Below are 22,751 nucleotides of genomic sequence, written 5' to 3'. Positions count from 1 at the left end.
TAAAATAAATAATTATAATAGTACTGAAAGTTTACATATTTTAAGTAGGTATGTTGAAAATACTCTGACGGCACATTGCGTACACTTGGGAATTTTCCCTTCTTAGAAGCAGTAAATCTGAAGCCTTGTAACCCCCCCCCCCTTCCCTCCCCCCCCCCCCCTCCTCCTCATCCTCTTCTGATTTTCTTGTAATTTTATCTGCTACTTACCCCTTTCTCAAAGAACAACATGTCAATTCTGAAAACAAAATTACTGTCCTGCCTGCTGTGAAACTACTGTGATCTAAGTGACTATTGCACTTGTAACTACTGCCACTTCTTCGGGAGATGTATTAGATTTTCCTGAAGGTACAGTAAGGAAGCTGCATTTAAAAGACAACAAATGGTCCATCAAAAGCTGGTCTATTAGACTAACTTAGACAAACACTGAACACTCCACCATACCTCATCAAATCACAAAAATAATTAACTAAACAACATTAACTCTTCTGCTTATGATGGAATTTCAAGCAAAGTACTAAAATCTTGTGTTGACTGGTGGCACCTCTCTCGAGCTACCATTGTAATTAGTCAATCAGTCAAGACATATTTCCTGAGACACTGAAGTAGGAGGTGGTAACTCCCCATGTTCTCAAAATTGTTTGAGAAGCTTACTGACAGCAAAATATTGAACCACATTTCTACAAACAACTTTTAAACAAGAGCTCAGTTCAGCTTCCATAAAAGTTTCTCTCCCAAGAAAGCACTATATGATCACAAACTCAGTTCTAACAGAACCAAAAAAGAAAAAATATCCTGTTGGCATTTTCTGTGCTCTTGTGGAGGCCCTCCAATACTGTAGATCATAAAATTATATTAGAGAAACTAAAATTGTGTGACTTTTAAGATATTTTCCTCACAAGCATGCAATAAAAACTAGATGGTCATACTAACAAACTATACAACAGGAATAAGACTAAGTTTTGAGTGGGAATTCTGCAAGGTCTGATGCTTGGGCCACTCCTAGTGTTAACCTCTGTAGGTAACACACCCAAGACATAGGAGTACAAAAAAAACTATTATGTTAGCTGATGACACAAGTGTACTGATGAAGGGTCCAAACACATCCTTACCAGACACAGTCAGATGAATAATTACATATGCTTAGAACTGGTTCACAGCAAACAGTTTAGCCATTACTCTGATAAAGAGTCATATAATGCAATTCCAAACAAATTAAAATCACTTGTAAGTACAAAAATTGGATATCAATGGGCACATACTAAGAGGAGATCCAATGTATGAAGTTCCTAGGCATCTAGATGGATAACAAACTGAAGTGGCACGGGCACATAAATAAGTTAATCAAAAAGCTCAGTTACATCTACAGTACACACTCACTCTGTTGACCCGAAAATGAGATCGTTGACATACTTTCCATACATTCATTCAATACTGTCCCATGGCATAATATTCTGGGGCAATGAAATAGATCAAAAAGTATTTATTCTGTAGAAGTGTGGAGTACCAGAAAAAAGCCTCTTCAGGATCCTATGAATTCTCACACTTATCTGCCAATTTATATACTCCATAGAGGTATTTATAGTTGATAACAAGAGTGAATTCAGGATAAACTGTGCAGTTCACAACTACAATTCTATAAGTAAAAATAATTGCCATGTAGACTATGCATTCCTATCTAGAGTTTAGAATGGAGATTTATTTCTGGTGCAAAATTCTACAACAGGCTGCTGGCAGACATTAGGCAAAACATTCAAAAACACAATGATTGAACATCTACAATTTAGCAGAATATCTGGACTCATGAATATAATTCTGCATAGCTCCAATGTTTGTATTAAACATGACCTTGATTTTGCCGACATATAGACAGCTAATACTAGTCTGTGTAAAGTTGCATAAAAGTGGTGGTGGTGGTGGTGTTGTTGCTTTGATTGGTTTGTGGGGCGCTCAACTGCGCGGTCATCAGCGCGCATAGAAAGTCCCAATTTTTACGCTTCCAATCTTGTCACTGTCATGAATGATGATGATGAAATGGTGAAGACAACACAAACACCCAGTCCCTGAGCAGAGAAAATCCCCAACCCGGCTGGGAATCGAACCCGGGACCCCGTGATCCAGAGGCAGCAGCGAGATGTATAAAAGCTTAGTTTGCAGTTTATATATATAAACACATTGTCTGCGCCCACCTGACAGGTTCAAAAGAAAAGAAAATGAATGAATGAATAAATTAACAAATAGGTGCTACTGCCAGCTACTTTAAGTTGTGTTTATAGTGGAACACTGACCTAAACAGTATCTGTTTTCACAGTAGAAGCAATTGAGAGTCTGGAAATATAAGGTTGTAATTTTAAGCCCAGCCTTCTACAAAACAGAATATATTTCTTTTCTTTGCTGACCCACAAGTAAATGGGTACATAGGAAAAAGAAATACATTGTTTTTTGGTCAAGGAGAGTTTAAAAATCCGAATTTAACTGGCAAACAGGGACAAAAAAGTCAAAAGGAGTTTCCAAACCCTGAACAATGATGGTTATATGTTTTCTCTGCTTCCACTGTAGCATTTGTCCTGCTACCCTAATATGGGATGATGAGATGAACAATCTGTCCTGGACCTATGAATGTCTCTGCGATATCATTCAGCAGCAATGTGATGTGATTAGTACTGGCAGATATACACGCATCAAAAAAAGTTTTGCATCACCTCGGTTCCGAGAGTTCCACAATCTGTACAGAAAATTGGAATAGAGGTCAACATAAACATCATTTCCGCACTTTTTACTGCTTATGAAAACCACACGTTGCATGTTGTACCACCATACATCAAGACCTTCAGTGGTGGTGGTCCAGACTGCTGTACCTCTAATACTCAGTAGTATGTCCTCTTGCACTGATGCATGCCTGTATTCATCGTGGTATACTATCCACAAGTTCATCAAGGCACTGTTGGTCCAGATTGTCACACTCCTAAATGGTGATTCAGCATAGATCCCAGGCATGTTCGATAGGGTTCATGTCTGGAGAACATGCTGGCCACTCTAGTCAAGCGATGTCATTCTCCTGAAGGAAGTCATTCACAAGATGTGCATGGTGGGGGTGCAAACTGTCATCCATGAGGACGAATGCCTCACCAATATGCTGCCGACATGGTTGCACTATCGGTAGGAGGATGGCATTCACGTATCGTACAGCTGTTATGGCGCCTTCCATGACCACCAGTGGTGTATGTCGGCCCCACATAATGCCACCCCAAAACAGGAGGGAACCTCCACCTTGCTGCACTCACTGAACAGTGTGTCTAAGGCAGTCAGCCTGATCAGGTTGCCTCCAAAGACGTCTCCGACGATTGTTTGGTTGAAGGCATATGCGACACTCATCGGTGAAGAGAACGTGATGCCAGTCCTGAGTGGTCTATTCGGCATGTTTTTGGGCCCATCTGTACCACGCTGCATGGTGTCATGGTCGCAAAGACCGACCTCGCCATGGACATCGAGAGTGAAGCTGCTCATCATGCAGCCTAATGCGCACAGTTTGAGTCATAACGTGATGTCCTGTGGCTGCATGAAAAACATTATTCAATATGGTGGCGCTGCTGTCAGGGTTCCTGCGAGCCATAATCTGTAGGTAGTGGTCATCCACTGTAGTAGTAGTAGCCCTTGGGTGGCCTGAGTAAGGCATGTCATCAACAGTTCCTGTCTCTCTGTATCTCCTCCATGTCCGAACAACATCGCTTTGCTTCACTCCAAGACACCTGGACCCTCCCCTTATTGAGAGCCCTTCCTGGCACAAAGTAACAATGCGGGCGTGATCGAACTGCGGTATTGACCGTCTAGGCATGGTTGAACTATAGACAACAAGAGCCGTGTACCTCCTTCCTGGTGAAATGACTGGAACTGATCAGATATCGGACACCTTCCGTCTAATAGAAGCTGCTCATGCATTGTTGTTTACACCTTTGGGCATGTTTAGTGACATCTCTGAAGTCAAAGGGACTGTTTCTGTGATACAATGTCCACAGTCAACGTCTGTCATCAGGAGTTCTGGGAATTGGGGTGATGCAAAAGTTTTTTTGATGTGCATGCACATTATAATGTCTCTTGATATTAATAACCAATTTGGCAGTGATCAGAGTAGATATTTATGTGTTGATTTAGCAAAGTGTGCAAAGGTTGTGTATTGCACCTGTGACATTGCTACCACACAGTTTTTTTTTCTGTTGGTGACACTGAGAAATCAGAAACATTCATGAAAAGTTATGGTGAGTTTATGACTATATCGCATAAGATTGCTATTAGATTTAGTCATCTTTACAGAGTTTTCATGTGCACACAAGATGTGCTAATCTTGTATGTGTGTGAAGAAGACAGAAATAAAATATGAGTCTGGTGAGACTTACAACACTTATCAATTTTCATATTAAGCAAATTACTTCCATGGTCCTATTTTTTATGAGAGTTCTATGGATGCAATTGTCTGCGCATTCATGGCCTTGCAAATAGAGCCTGCAGCTGTTGTAATTCATTGTGAATATTTCCACGTTTTTTAAAAGAAAATACAATACACATATTGTTGGCCATTATTACACAAAGTATCATACACTGCACGACATGCAATACCTCCCCAACCACAGAAAGAGTTCCACTCTATTCTTGTGTTTATGATATCAATTTACAGTTTGATTATTTAAAAGCACCTAACAGAAGAGTTTCAAAATTTTTTTTTAACTATTCATGAAGAACTAGTATGCTTTCTTACACAACTGGAAATAATTCATCTTAATGTGTAATGATCATACACATCTGTACATTATAGTTTAACATTCTACTAGGGATCAAAAAAGTGTGTGGTTCACAACTTACCACTCAATTTTGATCTGTGATCAATTCAGCAGCTTATACAAGGTCACATCAACAGGCTAAAAGTTCTGCCTTAAAAGTACGCGAAATGAGAGTTTTGATGAGAAAATTGATTTTTGGGAAAATGTATTTTTGAAATATTAGAGTCTTCCATTTAAAACTGAGTATAAAATATTGAGCTACATGTAAGACTTGCTTGTGAAATAGAGTTCCATGTGCAATGATTGCAAACACAGTGCTTTTTTAAATCCTCACATGTTACTGCAGATACAGGTAAATCGTATGATGTAAATATTAGACTGGTTTATGGATTACAGTCAATAGGTAAGGGCAGAGCTGCAAGTAGCAAGTATGTGGAGTGATGAACCTCTCCCTGCTCAACCCTCAATATTTGACAAGCACATCATTGCAATAGACTCTTTTGTTGAAGACATAGCACAGGAAAATTTGAAAGATGATGTTGAAGAAGCTGTTATTGAAAATAATAACAAGGGCTTGTACATAGTTTTTGATGGGAGCTGGCAGGAGAGAGGCCACACATCTCTGAATAGTGTTTTAAAAGTTACAACTGTGGCCACTGGCAAGGTAGTTGACATGGCAATACTTTCCAAGCCTTGCAGGTGTAATGATAAAATGAAAAATAAACATGAAGAAGAGTGCATAGAAAATAATTATGGTTCAAGTGGTGGTATGGAAGTTGCTTGAGCACAAAGTATTCATCAACACTCAGTAAAATGGTACGTTAGATACATAAATAATCTTGGAGATGGTGACTCAAAGGCATTCAAAGAAAATGAGGAACTGAGACTCTATAAGATCAGTTGAACATTTGCAAACTAGGGTGTGTTGGCCACGTTCAAAAATGTACGGAATCAAGACTTCAACAGCTAAAGGCTAGCATTAAAGGGAAGAAATTGAGGAATTGAAAAACTTTAGGTGGAAAAACAGACTGAGAGATGCTGCTATAAACCATATTCTGAAGTGCTACAGTCTAGCAATTAGACAGAATACAGCAGACACAGAGTTACAGTGAAGAGCTGTCTGGGCTATGTTTTTTCACACAGCTTTATGCAATGCGAATGCCCAACATAGACTATGTCCGAAAGAAGAAGGTAGTTGGCACAAGTACATACACGCAAGGTAACTAAACAATACAATCAACCTCACAATTTGCCATCTGCCATAATAGACAAAATTTCTGCTTTTGGGGGTGCATTTACCCAAATGCTGGGACTAGGATCATTGTATTCCATTTGTTCTTGTTCTTTTATTTCACTGTCATAGTCTCTATTTAGAACTTTGTTAAAGTGTTCCTTCCACCTACGTGATTGTTCTTCATGTGTAGTTAGTATCTCTCCTTTCTTATTCTTTACTGATCGGATCCTCTGGAAGCTTTTCTTTGAGAGCATCTTAGTGATATCATATAGTTCTTCCACATGCTCCCTCTGTGCTGCCTGTTCTGCTCTATCAGCCTGTTTATCTATCTATCTACCTATCTATCTTCTGTGGTCTCTTCTCACACTCCATTTCACTTCCTTATCTGCTGCTCTATAATCAGCTTGTGCCTGTACTTTTTGTTGCCTGGTCCTGCTCTGGTTCACTCTTCCCTTGGTCTCCTTTCTATGGGTGATCTTCCTCCAGATATGTTTGGACATCCAATCTCTCCGCAGGCAATTTTTAAAACCAAGTTATCTCTCACTCACTTGCACAAAAGTATTCTTAAGTTCTGTTCACATTTCCTCCATGTCCTTATCATCAGTCATCTCCAGTTCCAGCACCTGGAATCTATTTCGGAGTTCCAGCTGGAACCCCTCAGCTATCTGTGGATCTTTCAGTTTACCTACATCAAATCTTCTATTCTTTGGCTCGAATTTCTTTCTGGAAGCCACAATCTTCATTCGGAAATTGGCATTAACAAGATTGTGGTCGCTACTTGCATCTGCTTCTCTTCTATTCCGTACACCTTCCAGGTTGCCCCTGAACTTCCTGAATACTGCGATGTGGTCAATTTGATTTTCTGTAATATGATCTGGGGATACCCATGTTATCTTTTATGACATCTACAATGAGGTCATGGCTTGCACAGAAATCACTAAATCTTTCCCCATTATCATTCATTTCACCCAAGCCATGTATCCTCATTATCTGTTCCAACTCATTATTGTTATCTTCCACCTTGGCATTTGTGTCTCCCATAACAATGAAGATATCTTTCTTGCTCAGTTTCCTTAGTAGCAGGTAATAGAACTTCTCCTCTCATCAAGAATGTGAAGGTAACAGGACCAGATAATTTAACATCTGAGATGCTGAAAACAGCTTCGACGGCACTGTCGAGTTATTGTACATCCTCTTAGAGAAGATATGGACAAAGGAGAAACCGCCAACAGATTGGAAATGAGGTATTATCGTGAAAATACCCAAAAAAGGAGATGTTACTAACTGCAGCAACTGGCGGGGCATTGCCCTATTGTCAGTGCCGAGTAAGGTACTTTCGAGGATAATTTTAAACCACATTAAGGATTCTGTAGAAGCACAACTGAGGAGAGAGCAGGCGGGTTTTAGAAAACATAGAAGCTGTGTGGACCTTATCAATACTCTCATAACTATTCTGGAACAAAGTACAGAGTGACAACACACCCTCTATCTTACCTTCATTGACTTTGAAAGGGCTTTCGACTCTGTCAATCGAAGAGTCATATGGGATACACTTGCAAAATATGGCATTCCAATGAAGATTATCATCATCATCAAGGAAATGTATGAAGACTATGAATGTCAAGTACTACACAATGGAGAAGTAACAGAGCCTTTCCAAGTTAATTCAGGACAAGGGTGTATTCTTTATAGACAACACTATTTATTTTGATGATGGTTGGGTTGTTTTTGGGGATGGAGACCAGACAGTGAGGTCATAGGTCTCATCAGATTAGGGAAGGACGGGGAAGGAAGTCGGCCGTGCCCTTTGATAGGAACCATCCCGGCATTTGCCTGGAGCGATTTAGGGAAATCACGGAAAACCTAAATCAGGATGGCCGGATGCGGGATTGAACCATCGTCCTCCCGAATGCGAGTCCAGTGTTTATCCACTGCGCCACCTCGCTCGGTTTTGATGATGGACCATGTGATGAAGAGAGTGATGGGGGGACAGTAGAGAGGTGTGCAATGGGGGATTGGGGTAGGCTCGAAGATCTAGATTTCGCAGTTGACATCTGCTTAATGGCACAACGATATCGAGACATCAAAGAGAACTGGCCAGGTTACAGAGAGTGGCAGAAGTTGCAGACTTCAAGATAAATGTTCACAAAGCCTAAGAAATGCAGATAAATTCAACCATCATGAATAGGCTGGCCATTAATGGAGACCAACCATCATGAATAGGCTGGCCATTAATGGAGAGGACGTAGAACAGGTCCAATCTCTCCCCTATCTCGGAAGTATGGTCACGACTACAGGAGGCGCCGAGGAGGACGTCCATAGTCGCATCCGCAAAGCAAATGGTGCGTTGGTACAACTGTACCCTGTTTGATGAAATAGGAACATCTCAAAGAAGACCAAACTCCGGCTTTTCTAGCAATGTGAAGGCTGTTCTGTCATATGGTTGTGAAACTTGGAAGGTGACTGATCACATCAAAAACCAGCTCCAAGTTTTTATCAGCCGCTGTCTCTGGCGTATTTTAAATGTGAGATGACCAAATACAACGACAAATGAAGATCTTTGGAGGGGGACAAATCAGCAAGCAGTCAATATACAAATCAAGGAAAGGAAATAAAACTGGATTGGGCATACATTGAGGAAACCAGATGGAACTGTTGAAAGGGTGGCGTTGGACTGGAACCCTCAAGGAGTTAGAAAACATGGTCGTCCCAAACAGACATGGAAAAGGATGATCAAGAGAGATGCTGCAGGGGATGGGAAACCCTGGAGTGAAGTGAAGAGACTTGCTAGAAATCGTGCCAGGTGAAGGAATTTCATCATGGCCCTATATTCCAGAGGGAACGACAGGAACTAAGAAGAAAATAATGGGCAAAATAAAACCAATATTCTGGGACCTCGTAGATATTAATCTAGTAAAGAAACGTCTTCATGGCCAGACCCAAAATCCAAAGAGTGTGTGACCAATGTGATATGGAAAAGGCTACCTAAAATTGTGTTTGTGGACAAATATAGTCTTCACTTTGGCATTTATGATGCTGTTTCATCATTCAATCAGGGCAATACAACAAAGTGCAAAGTTTTGCAGAAGATGGGGCTCCATGTAGGATTACAAACTTCAGCAGCAATGCTGTGTTTAGACAAGAAATGTCTCAGGTTTTCAGATAATACAGTAAAAATCTATTCAAAGATGGCTAGACAGCAAAGGAGAGCCATCAAGAGAAAGCTGTTGGATAATTTTAATGAAACTAGCTATGGAGCAGGCATGTACTGAAGTAAAAACTTTGAAACTCATTGCCCGTCAAGTTTAATTTTTTTTTGTATGCAAGGTAAATTTTCTCCGTCTATTTATACTAGAAAGATGAAATTTTCAGGACTTCTTCCTTAAGGTCTTCTAATATATCCAAATTAAAAGATTTGTGAAATGATTTTGTATTAATGGATTTCTATTTTAAAATCCTTGTTAAAATGTAAAAATTTTTAACATTTAGAAACAATAAAATATCTCGTAAATTAAACTTTCTTTTTCCAAATGATTACTTCAGTAGAAAAGTAGAACATTATCCACAATCTGTGGAAAGAGTACAGTCTCAATAACTCATGAGAAAATGTTCCTAACTTTTGGCTCAATTTAAAATTGTAAGCATGGGGCATTCTGTATAACCTCAATAAAACACTAGGAATATTGTTGAAAAAAATATTAAAATAAAAACTAATGTCTTTCAAGCACACACCAGATGTTTTGTGTGTTTTCTTTACATTAATCACACCTTTTTTCCTCCAACATGCTGAGTAATACCCAGTCCACGAGTTCTCTACATGATACATTGTCATAACTTTTAGAAACTTTGTCAGTCAACTATAGATGGGGACCGTCCTAACATACTGCTGTTCTGAACCTTACATTCCTCATCATTAATTTGAATATACACTATCTGACAAAAAAGGGAAGCACTATGGAGAGGAAGAGGAAACGAAACTTCATGGTTTGAGAGGGCACAAAATGTTATTTCAGTGATTACAAAATCAAGTCAAATTTACAAAGAACTTGGCAGTATGGGCCCATTTATCAGTATGGTGTTGCACCCTCTCTGGCCTGGATGCATGCATTACTTGGTTGGAAAGGGTTTTATAAAGTCATTGCATCCTTTCCTGAGACAAGCTGGCCCACAACTGCTGTAACTGGTCCTTGATATCCTGGACAGTGGCACTGGGTGAAGCTGACATCTGAGATGGTGTCACATACGTTTTACTGGGGGCAGATCTGGAGATCTGTTTTGCTGTCAAGAGTTCCCTCAATCACAACCAGCCATGTCTTGAAGTCATACTCAATGGCACCCCACACCATGATGTTAGGAGTAACACCAATGTACCTCTCCAAAACATTGGATGAATAGGATCTCTCCCCAGGTAGCCACCTTATTCACTGACAATGATCATCTGGGGTGGTGCAGAACCATGATTCATTGCTGAACACAATATGGTGCCATTTATCAGCAGTCCATGCTTCCTGGTGACAGCATCATAACAAATGCAGCCTTCTGTGTTAAACAACAGCCTACGCATGGGACAGTAATTCCCTAGTCCAGCCGCTGTTAGTTTCTGACCAATGTTGTGTGATAACACTGAACTTCGCAGTGAGACCCTAGCTTGTTCTTGGATAGCAGGCAGAGACATGAAGGGATTACAATGTACTTGGTGCATTATACGGCAATCCTCTCTTGTGGTGTTCAGACTGGTTGGCTAGAGTCTTAACGATGAATATGCCTGCCCTCACATTCACATTCTTGTGGCAGTTATACCTGTCACAGAAAATTGCAACTACAATCATTTACATACCCACTGATAGTGCGTATGGCTACAAAATTACAATGACATCTGACCATGTCTTTTCGGTGCCTCACTTTCTTTGCCAGGCAGTGTATTTTGACATGTTTATATTCTGTTATCACCCAAGTGACTACTCTTTTTAATTAATTCATCAAGTGGACAAAACTTACTGCTTCAGTTTAAAAGGCAAGACAGCAGAGATCCTTGGCAGCCAATCCAAACTGTTCACTTTTTATTTGGAGTTTCCTTTGAGGATCCATGAAAAGATATGGGACTAAATGTCTACTGAGACAGAGCCACAATACGATGTGGCAGCTGCTTCACAGCTGACTCTGTTACTTCAAAAGACTGTCACTTTATTGGCATGAAACTCTAACTACACCTGATTTATTTTTATTTAAGATAGTGGCTTGCACCTTACTCAGAATCCAAGGGGTTAAACTGAGATCCTCACTCTCACACAACATTCCATCATCACATGCAGCAGTAGTTCTTAAAATGTTTCTAGAGTGATTGGTGGCGCTCTTCAAGAAACCCTAGGTTATAATTCTTTCAAGTTTTCCTGGTGGTGTGTTTTAGTTGAAGATCTGAAAACTGATTTGAGGTAATGTCTCTTCAGGAGCCAGCTAATCTCTACTATAACTAAACCACAGCCAAAATGCAAGATTTTTACTGCCCTCCTTGGTGATTTTCTGGTTCAGGATACCTTTTGAAATTGCTTACAGTATCTGTTGATTGTTGTAACCATTCTCACAGAAGACCTTTCGTAGGTGGTACAGTTATTATTGCAAGCTTTTGGCATGAGGGGCAGGTTCTCCTTGCTGCAACAGCATCCTTAGGATAATTGACTTATGTTCCAAGCCATCAGCATCAGGCCTCGTAACTAAAATACACCAGGATTGGCTGTAAAACATAATGCAGGCCTTTACAAAATACTGTGTGAGTGCAGACAGTCTTATACTGGGGATACTGTACGCATAAGACAACAATAACTTACTGAACATGAGAGCTATCCGCAACTATCCTACCCAGAGAAATCAGTGACAGCAAAAATACTTTGGAAAAATGGACATCTTTACCACTATGAAGGGTAATGGTTTCAGGGGTACACAAATTTAAAAAAAATTCTACACTGTTTAAAATGTCTACTAAGACCCTCAATAAAGGTGGCTTGAAGTTCAGTAGAGCATGAAACCTGGCCATTCCATTGTAAAACTGGAAATGGCAGAGTCTGAGGAAAACATGGCCTTATATGACTATGAACTGAGCACTAGTAGTGTCAGAGTTGGTAACACGGCTACACAAGAATGAGACCTACAACCAAATAGCAGCCAGTTACCACAAGTGCACTCAGCCAAAACATCCCAGGTGTATAACCACTTGGCACAGCTGGATGCCCAAAAAGATGCTGTCAGTACATTGTGATAAGGATTCCAAACGATGAAGCAGTGCTCAAAAATATGTCACAATAGTATCATCTATGCTTTTTCTTTACAGCTACAATGCACTTTCCAAAATCCTCCCACTGAATTATGTCTTCAATTCATCTTTGCCACAACTAAATTCATCTATTTGTGCCATTTCATATAACTTCACAATACTGCCCCAAGATATTTAAACAATGTGGACACATTAGAAAAATTTAGCACTAATCTTGCAATCAGATAATTGGTTTCAGATAATTTGTTTTCTTAGGAACATGGAATCTAAGTGTTTTATATGTATCTTCTATTTGCACTAAGAACAAAATGTGTTTCATGTAAATTTTTATTTCCCTTAGGCTACAACTGTTCTTTGAGAGAAGGTTATTTTCCTACTACGACTGTCATAATGCACAAGTTTAAAATATGCTTTAGGATACTGCAATAGACAGACATTATAGTATCTGTCTCTAATGCTGTGCATCCTGCCTCTTTAATTGGAGGTTCCATATCTACTCTGCAAGCCACCATACAGTGTGTGGCAGAGGCTACTCAGTATCACTACTAGTCATTTCCTTTGCTGTTCCATTTGCAAATAGAGTGAGGGAAAAACAACTGTCTATATGCCTCCTTATGAGCCTTAATCCCTCGTATCTTACCTTCATAGTTATTATATGAAATGTATGTTGGCAGCAGTAGAATTGTACTGCAGTCAGCTTCAAATATCGGTTCTCTAAATTTTCTCGATAATGTTCCTCAAAAAGAATGTCATCTTCCCTCCAGAGATTTCCATTTGAGTTCCCAAAGCACCTCCATAAGACTTGCATCTTGCTCGAACCCACCAGTTCTCAATTGCTTCAATGTCTTCCTTTATTCTGACCCGGTACAAATCCCAAAAACTTGACCAGTACTCAAAAACAGGTCACACTAGCATCCTATGTGTTGTCTCCTTTACAGATGAACCACACTTTCCCGAAATTCTCCTAAAACCAAGGTGACCATTCATCTTCCTTACCACAATCCTCACATACTCATTCCATTTCATATTGCTTTGCATTGTTATGCTCAGATAGTTAAACAGCGTGACTGCGTCAAGCAGGACGCTACTAATGCTGCATCTGAACATTATGGGTTTGCTTTTCCTACTCATACACAGTAGCTTACATTTTTATACAATTAGAGCTAGCTGCTATTCATCCATCACACTAACTAGAAATTGTGTCCAAGTCATCTTGTACCCTCCTGCAGTCATTCAACGACGATACCTTCCGGTACAACATAGCATTATCGGTAAACAGCAGCAGACTGCTGCTCACCCTGTCTGCCAGATCATTTATGTATACAGAACATAACAGCAGTCCTATCACAGTTCCCTGGGGCACTCCTGACAATAGCCTTGTCTCTGATGAACACTCACCATCAAGAACAACATACTGGGTTCTAAGTCTTTGAGAATGAAAACATGGCCCAAGTAGTCTGTATTCTTTTTATTATATGTGCTATTGACCAATTTAAATCTTGGGTTATTTACAAATGTGTATTTTACATTAAAATACATTACTGGTACATGTGGACAGGAATATGTCTTACTTCTGTGTGTATGTGGCACAAAAACAGTACAATATTGTACATGATTACATCTATTAGCCACCACAAACAGAAATATGTCATCACACAGTATAGTCACAGCTGTTATGATCATCCTAACAACTGTGACTATATGATGAGATGACATCTTTCTGATTGTGCCTGCTAACAGATGTAACCATGTACAATACTGTATCATTTTTGTGCCACATACACACAGAAATAAAACGTATTCCTGTCCACACATACTAATGACGTATTACAATGAAAATGACCCAAGGCTGAAAACTGGCCGATCACATAGATAATAAAAATAATACAGCCTACTTGGACCATGTTCTCATTCTCAAAACATGTTGAAGGCCCACTGTGGACCCCCACAAAAATAAAATTTTACTAAGTTGTTGAGCCACTCACATGTCTGGGAACCTATTCCACATGTCTGTTCCTTCATTAACAGTCTCCAGTGGGGCTCTGTGTCAAATGCTTTCCAGAAATATGGAATTTGGCTGTTGTCTTTCATGCATAGTTCACAATATATCATGTGAGAAAAGGACAAGTTGAGTTTTGCAGAAGCAATACTTAATGAAACCGTGCTGATTCATGGACAGAAGCTTCTCGGTCTCAAGAAAATTTATTATATTCAATACATTCAAGGATTCTGCAGTGGGTCCGCTCCTTTACCCTTCTTGTACATGAGTACAGCAGACACATGCACTTTTTTCTAGTGACTTGGGACTTTCTGTTTGGCGACAGATTCATGACAAATGCAAGCTAAGTAAGGGGACAATGCCACAGAGTACTCTTTGCAAAACCAAACTGGGATTCCATCCGCACCTGGTGACTTACTTGTTTTCAACTCTTTCAGTTGTTTCTCTATGCCCGGGATGCTTATTACTATGTTGTCAATACGGGAGTCTGTGAGATGGTCAAACAATGGTATGTTTGTAGGATTCTCCTGCATGAACAGGGTTGCCACAAGGTTCCCCAAGTGAAATTCCCTGATATTTCCCTGATTTCCAGACAAGTTTTAGCATTTTTCCCTGACAAGTTTTGAGATCTCATGGGTAAGTAAAGACATAAGTTGACAAAAAAATGTAAGGACTTCTGTATTTCTCCCCTGTGTGAGCAAAAATCTTAAGTACTTGCATCAACATCTTTTGTAATGAAGTGTTTTTAGATGGAGAAAGCAAGCCAGATGGTATATGTGCTACAATAAGATCACTGTTGTTATTTTATTTCAATAAAACAAAACACATTTGGTGACAAAAATACACATTTCCTTGGAGTCACAAGACAGGTTTAAAATACCTTCACTGATTTCAGAAATAACCCCAGAAAAATGTAGGCCTATTGAAAGAAGATACACGTGGGTAAGAATTGTGTAAACCAACACTATAGGTAACCGGCAATAAAATGTTGGTTCTACTATGTTTGTTATTGTCAGTTATTACCCACTGTGATATGTCTATTATTTTACAGGTATTGTGTGATTTTCCTTTCTATAAATACATGAGTACATAGTGTAGAAACCACTAGTGACTGCCACCAGTTCCTTCTGCTTATCGTTTCTAATTTCTAATACATACACTACTTTTGAGGTGCCAAAATGTACTACAATAAATAACAGTCCAGTCGGCATTTAGTTGCGTCGCGTCGCGGCTCGGACGCATAGCGCGCTGAGCAGCACTCCAGACGTGTTTGTTTACTTGTCGCACGAGGTACTGCGTTCGCTGTTGTGATTTAGAGCTGTCTCTTACCACCAGGCAATGGTGAAACTCATGTTCGACAATTCCTACGCGCATCCAAAGGCTTATGAAATTGAACGGTTTCTGAGAGACGACATGCATGTCGATCCCCACGAGCTGATAGGCATACATCTGTGTATCACTGCCAGTATTGCCTATCTCAAGATGAAAAATGAAGAGGTATGTGGCAAACTAGTCCGACGTTCCACCAATGGCTACTGCTTTTGCCACTCTGACGCCAATGTAAGCACGGTTACTGTGGACAATGCGGGTATGGGTGTGCGCACGGTGCGCATATTCAAACTGCCATTCGAGGTCCCGGCAGTGCTCATTACTGACGCGTTGCGGCCATACGGAATGGTCCTAAGCTACAAGGAAGAGAAGTGGAACACCTTTGAAACCTATTGCGTGCTCAATGGCATCAGACAGGTACGCATCGAACTCCGCAAACACGTGCCATCGTACGTGTTCATTGGAGGTTGCCGAGCCATTATTATTTATGACAGACAAACACGGATGTGTGCCGGCTGTGAATAGGAGGGCCATGTGTGATCCAATTGCCTCCAACACCGCCTCATCCAGGTGCCACATGCGGAACCAGTACAGACAGCCGTGCCAACCGCGTTACCACTAACTATGTGGAAGCAGTGCGGCCGGTGTGCACAGATGTCATGCCCTTGCTGCAGTCAAATGCACCCATGAGCTCAGCCGCCGAAGCCGCCGTGACTGCGGAGTCGCCCAACGAGACACCCTTGCAAGACAAAATGCCCATAACTACCACCAGCACCACCACTATCACCGTCGTCGTACCAGAGGCATCATTTCTGGACGCTGGCCACCATTTCTGGACGCCGGCTGCATGGCCGAAGGTACTGATCCCAGCCCTTCAACGGACGCGGACACACGGACGAGGAAACAACGGTCACCAAAGCGTTATAAGAAACGTCGCCTCTCGACGGCAGATGACCAACAGGGTGGAGACAGGGAGCACGCTGCCGACACCGTCTCTGACATGCCATTGTCAGCAGAATCTACCAGAACTGCCTAAGGCAGACATCTGACACCGCGGACAGGACGGTGGCCTCACCCAGCTCAGACGTTTCCATGACGGAGGCTACCATTTGCATCTACTCACTCCGAATTTAGATGTCCCATTCCTACCATGTGTGCACAGTCAATGTTAATGGCATATGCTCTGTCATCAATATGTGCATGTTCCACGATATGCTCCAAGCGGTGGACCTGGATATCATCCTCCTTCAAGAAGTCCATCCAGAGCTGCAACTTAATATTTATGGATACATAGCCTACAGCATCCCATCAAGCGATGCTGCCGGTGAAACCACCATCCTATTACACGACAGCATCAAGGTATCAAAAGTTACGTACCTGCCATCTGCACAAGGTGTAGCCGTCACGGTGGGAACAGTCCACCTGATCAATGTTTACGCGCCCTCTGGGTCATCTCGACACAGAGAAAGGGTCATCTTTTATTCCGACAAAATTGCTCCACTGCTAAATGGGAATATGGAACACTACATCATAGGCGGTGATTTTAATAGCATCTTAGATCCAGCAGACCAAACACTGCACTACTCTACATGCCCAGCATTACAGGCTCTCGTGCGAGACCTGATGCTACATGACACATGGCGTCTCCTTCACAGGGATCGCTGTGGCTATATGTATTTCGCCAATCAGTCTGCCAGCCACCTCCAACGGATATAAGTCTCACAAGGACGCCATGCCACGACAAGGGATGCAGAACTGTGTCCAACAGCTTTCACCGACCATTTGGCATACATCTGCTTGGTCACACTCCCCCAACAGCTCACATACCACAGCCGTGGTCCATGGACACTGAACATTTCCTATTTGTACAAGGACGCATGTCGGCGGGAGATGGCTGCTACGTGGGACCACTGCCTCCAGAGTTTGTATGCACATCCTGGTGGCTCGACCGTGCCAAGCCGGCCCCCTGACAGACACTCATGGGATATGGCCGTGACACAGCGTGCTGGCATCGGGCGACGTCGGAATTTTATTACGCTGCGCAGAGAGAACTCATGACCCAGCCGCCATCACGTGAACGGCAGACAGAGGTTAATCGTCTCAAAGCTCGCCTACTCCGTCTCACCGCAGAACAGCTTGATGGAGCCCGACTCCAGGCAAGGGTGCAGGGTACCATCCCCACTAAATGGCATCCATATATCACGTTATCAGAGAGAGACGCCACCGCAAGCACCACCTTATAATGTCAGTAGAGACAGTAGAGGGTGGGCGCATCAACTCGCAGCATGCCATCGCTGTAGCATTACAGGTTGTTTAAGCCTGGGACACTAAAACTGTTCGTGAGTACGAAGACATCCTGTGCAGTCTGCCTGACCCAAGAGTAGTGGCCCAGGATGACGCCCTGCAGGCTCCTATAACTACTGAAGATTTAACAGCGGCCTTGGTATGTGGCACCCCCAACAAGTCACCGAGCCCAGATGTCTTACCGAAAGAATTCTACCGCACCTTCTATCCCCTGATGAGCGCTCAGTGGATTCAGATGTTTCAAGACCTCTTCCACGACGATTTTACTGTCCCCACAGATTTCCTTGAAGGCATCATGATACCAGTTCCCAAACCAAGCGGTTCTCACCAATGTCATGACTATCATCGTCTCACGCTACTGAACACGGATTATAAACTTTCCACCCATATCCTCTGCACTCATCTTCAGACCACCATTGGACACATGATCCATCCTGACCAGACACGTTTAGGCGGAGACAGTAACATCCACAGGGCACTTGGTGCCTACCAATACTTCACGGCGCTGGCAGTGGCCTGCCGCCTCGGAGGCGCTCTTGTCACCGTCAATTTTGATCATGCTTTTGATCTTATCGACCACAGTTTCCTTCGCGCTGTGCTCCAATGCATGGGACTCTCGCAGATGTCAGCAAGGGTGATCTTATGCTTAATTCACGGGGCGCGCTCCCGGATTATGATCAAAGGACACCAGATTGAACACATCAGTCTTGGATGGTCGGTGTGACAGGGATGTCCTTTATCAGGAGTCTTATTCGCGGCGGCCCACGAACCTGCACTGTACAGCCTTCACCAATGACTGGAAGGCATCAGCATTTGAGACGTGACTTTCCGATGTGCCACCTTCGCAGGCGATGTGGTGCTCTTGGTGCAGTCGAGCAACGAAATCCAAGCGACATGTCAGTGGTTGTGCCGCTACGGCGCGGTATTGGGCAGCGTCGTCAACATGTGCAAGATGACATACATGGATGTTGGGAGAGGCCTTCTATACCCAACAGCCGTCCCCTTCCAAAAGGTTCCCTCACTGAAAGCACTAGGGGTGCAGTTCTCCAGTATAGTTCACCAAACTGCGACAGCCACATATCGCCGGCTACTACAAAGGACACAGATGCTGCTCTGTGATAGCAGATACCGCAATATGGATATAATTCCCCAAACACATTACGTCAACACTTATCTAGCGTCCAAACTTAATTATTTTGCATACACTTTACTGCTAACAGCCACCATGGCCCGCACTTTCCAGGCGGCGTACAGACAATTTGTGAGTGCAGGTTATATATTCAAGGTTCGCTACACTAATTTGACGAGGCCTCCACTGGCAGGGGGCCTGGGGTTGACTCACACCCACAACCGCGCACGGGCACTGTACCTATGGATGATGCGGCTCGCATGGACCACGACCAACAACAGTTTGATGGGGAAGCTGCTGCAGATCGTCGTGCCACAAGATCTGCATCCACCGGCCGCCGTGGGCCACATAGCTGTCTCAGGCCCACATCAGCGATTTTTTGGTCGAACTGAGTTACATGACTGAGGATCTGCCAGCGACAAGGACGCCGAGCACGAGAGATTACTACCGCATCTATCAGGCACGACAACGTCGAACAACAACATCCAACCATCCGCTGGACCAGGGTGTGGTGAGCCGTCCACACCCCATACCTGCCCACGTACGCTCATTCCCTGAGGTATAAAGTGGTGAACGGCAAATTAGCCACACGCCAGCACCTCCATTCCATCCATCTCACCGACAACCCTTTGTGTCCACACTGTGCCGTCGTCGATTCGGAAGCACACCGCCTGACATGTGCTGTGACAGGCAGATACTGGGATCTTGGGCAATGTATGTTGGTGCTCCTGTTGTGATGACAGCCAGAGTCTGTAACACCAGACGAACTCCTACACCCAAATACCACTTACTTTCCCACTATAAGAACGAACACCGTCAACTGGCTGAAGGGCATGGTTCTGTATTACATTTTGCAAGCCGCTCCCGAAAACACTCTGGACTAGTGGGTCCAACTGATAACGACTCATGAGGCGTTCCACCACCATGCGTTGTACTGCACATGACTATCAAACTATTTAGGCACATTATTCGAGGATCCTCCTGCCCATTGGGGCATTCTGAGTACTAAAAGGCACACTTAAAAATGATTCACAGCACACGATTGAATATATATATATATATATATATATATATAACAATCAGAATGTTCAGGCATTAACTTCCTTTAAGGTTTCACAGGACAGTTATTTAAAATTCTCCATAGACCTGACTCTCAATGATTTTCTTTGAACCTGGATCCACAGCTGCTAAGAATTTTTAAGGTTCCATTCTGCTTGTCTCTGGTGAAGTGGGAGTGGGAGATGGGAGAAACGAGGGGGATAGTGGAAGGGAATATTGAAAGAGTGGCAGGTGGTGGTTGGCAGGTGGTGGGCGGTAGGTGGTGGGTGGCTGGAAGTGAGAGGTAGCAGGTACACTGCAAAGAAATGTGGGATGGAGAGGTTGTAGATGCATTAGGTAGCATTGTGGCACAGGTACTGGCACCAATGTGCTCACGTAGTGCACTATGAAGATGGAGAGGAGTAGTGAATTGTGAATGGAAAACAGAAGCTAGAGAAATGGGAGACTTCAGGCAAGAGCATGTGGATGCAGCATGAGTGAAATTAAAGAGTCCTGGTGCAGGGAAGGAAAAGTTGGTGCAGGGCAGAGGGCTGGTGGAAATCCCACCAGGAGGATTAGGGATCAAAAGATGTGTTACTCCCATCTACATAATTCAGAAAAGCTGTTGTTGGAGGGATGGATCCAGATGGCAAGGGCTGTGATGCAGGCATGAAATCAAGCATATTGTGCTCAGTAATGTGTCCCCCATTGGGTTGTCAATGCTGCTCTTGGCCACAGTTTGGCAGTGGTCATTCATATGAGTGAACAGTTGGTTGGGGGTCATACCCCTACGAAATTCTGTGCAAAAATTATAGCAGAGCTGGCATATGACACAGCTGCTTTTACAGATGGTCCTACCTCTTATAGAATAGGACCTATGCCATACAATCAGCCAGCACAATGTAGCCACACAGGTGTGGGTGTGTGTGTGTGTGTGTGTGTGTGTGTGTGTGTGTGTGTGTGTGTGTGTGTGTGTGTGTGTGTACACTCTGGCTTGAAAAAGGATTCATCCCACCCAAAGCTAGCAAAGTTTTCAGTTGATGATTCAATGCCTCCACTATTTGGTACGATTCCTTAAATTATATATTGTCACCAAACATGTTTAGGTAGTTGAAAATGGCCTAAGGCTGAAACTGAATTATAGAAAAGAAAGATAGTGATAAAATCCTGCACTCTGCCTTCAATACTGCCACATTAGTTAAACAATGTTTAAATTAATAAAATTTGGTGTCTGTAAAATGATCACTATATTAAACCTTAGTAAATTACCTATTATCATCCTGATATTTTCCCTTTTCCCACAGATGCAGCAATAACAATATAGCATCTAACATATAACTTAATGTTCCTCTCTGAATAGCTAATTCCAAAAGTAAACCAAGAGCTGTGTGACGGTCTGCAAGGGGAACTACATCCCAACCACGGCCTCTGTTCATATCTCTGAAACAAAAATAGCACAATTTCAGTTTGAAGCAAGTTTTAATTCAGACAATAAAATGACAGGGTGATACATAGAAAGGAATGTAGAAGAGTATTGGTTTTCCCCTCAGACATTCTGTTACCACCATAAGGTTTTGGGACAGGAAGGGGAGGAATACTGGATACATACTTAGAATAATAGGCAATACGTACTGTATTACAAGCAGTCTTATCACTCATGAATGTCAAAGAACATAACAGGAATCAGAATTCCATTTAATAATTATCTTACAATACAAAAAATTGAGATAGCAACTGCTTCAATTTAGCTTTGTTTTATACCATGTGCTGTAGTGGTGTGTACATTAGAAGGCAGCTGCATGATGCATTCTGTGCAGAGAAGGAGAGAGAGAGAGAGAGAGAGAGAGAGAGAGAGAGAGAGAGAGAGAAATATGCAAAATGCTTTTCAGCCTCACCAGTGTGCTTTCTACCTCTGTCCCACACCTCGCACTACAAGTGTTGCCTACCCTGGTAACTGGCAATGCTGGAGAGAGCGCTACACTACTTCTGACTCTCCCTAGTATAATTCATATGCTCGGAAAACTATCTGTGTTGCTTCTTAAAGTAATATTATTGCATTTGCTTGCCATCCATAATGAACACTATAGTGGCTAAGTAACCTCATTATACCTAAATGAACACAAAAATCAACACTACATATTCTATGTGCATCCCAAAGTGCATAATACAGTCAATTGTAGCAGAATGATGCTATTGGCTGGATCATCATGTGGTACACTGCTCCTTGCCATTGTGCATACCCCCAACACCAACTTCTTACGTGCACACAACTACAGCGCATATCAGTTGATACTCATTTGAATAATGGCTAAACTAATATGCATACGTACAGGTGATTCGTATTTTCATACACGAGGAAAAAAGATGAATGCAACATATTAATGACTGCCATGAATATTAAACCATTCAAAATATTTTATCAAGTGAATGAAGCTTATATAATTTCCAAGCATATATATAACTTCAAAGCTACATACCCAAGAACAACTTGACGCAAAAACTTTGCTGACAACTCCAGAACTTCTAACCATACTGGTGAAACTGAACTTTCATCAAACAGGGTAGCTTCAGATAAGGACTGAAGAGCCTCAAGAGATTCACTCAATAACTCGCTGCAGACATCAGCTTCTTCACCTATTAAAAATGAAAGTATGACAGCTCACATTGTGTGACTCA

At 42.2% G+C, this 22,751-nt stretch overlaps 1 protein-coding gene across 1 annotated transcript in view; it reads right to left on the bottom strand.

Moving 5' to 3' along the window:
* LOC124556600 (E3 ubiquitin-protein ligase HERC2) overlaps positions 1-22,751 on the bottom strand; it is an 832,907-nt gene that overhangs the window by 736,000 nt on the left and 74,156 nt on the right. The window contains exons 7-8 of the mRNA XM_047130567.1: positions 22,553-22,709; positions 21,345-21,515 (exon numbers count right to left, since the gene is read on the bottom strand). Coding sequence (XP_046986523.1) covers positions 21,345-21,515; positions 22,553-22,709 — 328 coding nt within the window. The remainder of the gene's footprint in view (positions 1-21,344; positions 21,516-22,552; positions 22,710-22,751) is intronic.

This window comes from Schistocerca americana, chromosome X (genome assembly GCF_021461395.2).
Source record: "Schistocerca americana isolate TAMUIC-IGC-003095 chromosome X, iqSchAmer2.1, whole genome shotgun sequence".
Lineage (NCBI taxonomy): Eukaryota > Metazoa > Arthropoda > Insecta > Orthoptera > Acrididae > Schistocerca > Schistocerca americana.
The sequence above is the reverse complement of the archived record's forward strand: the minus strand, read 5'-3'. Positions and strand labels throughout refer to the sequence as shown.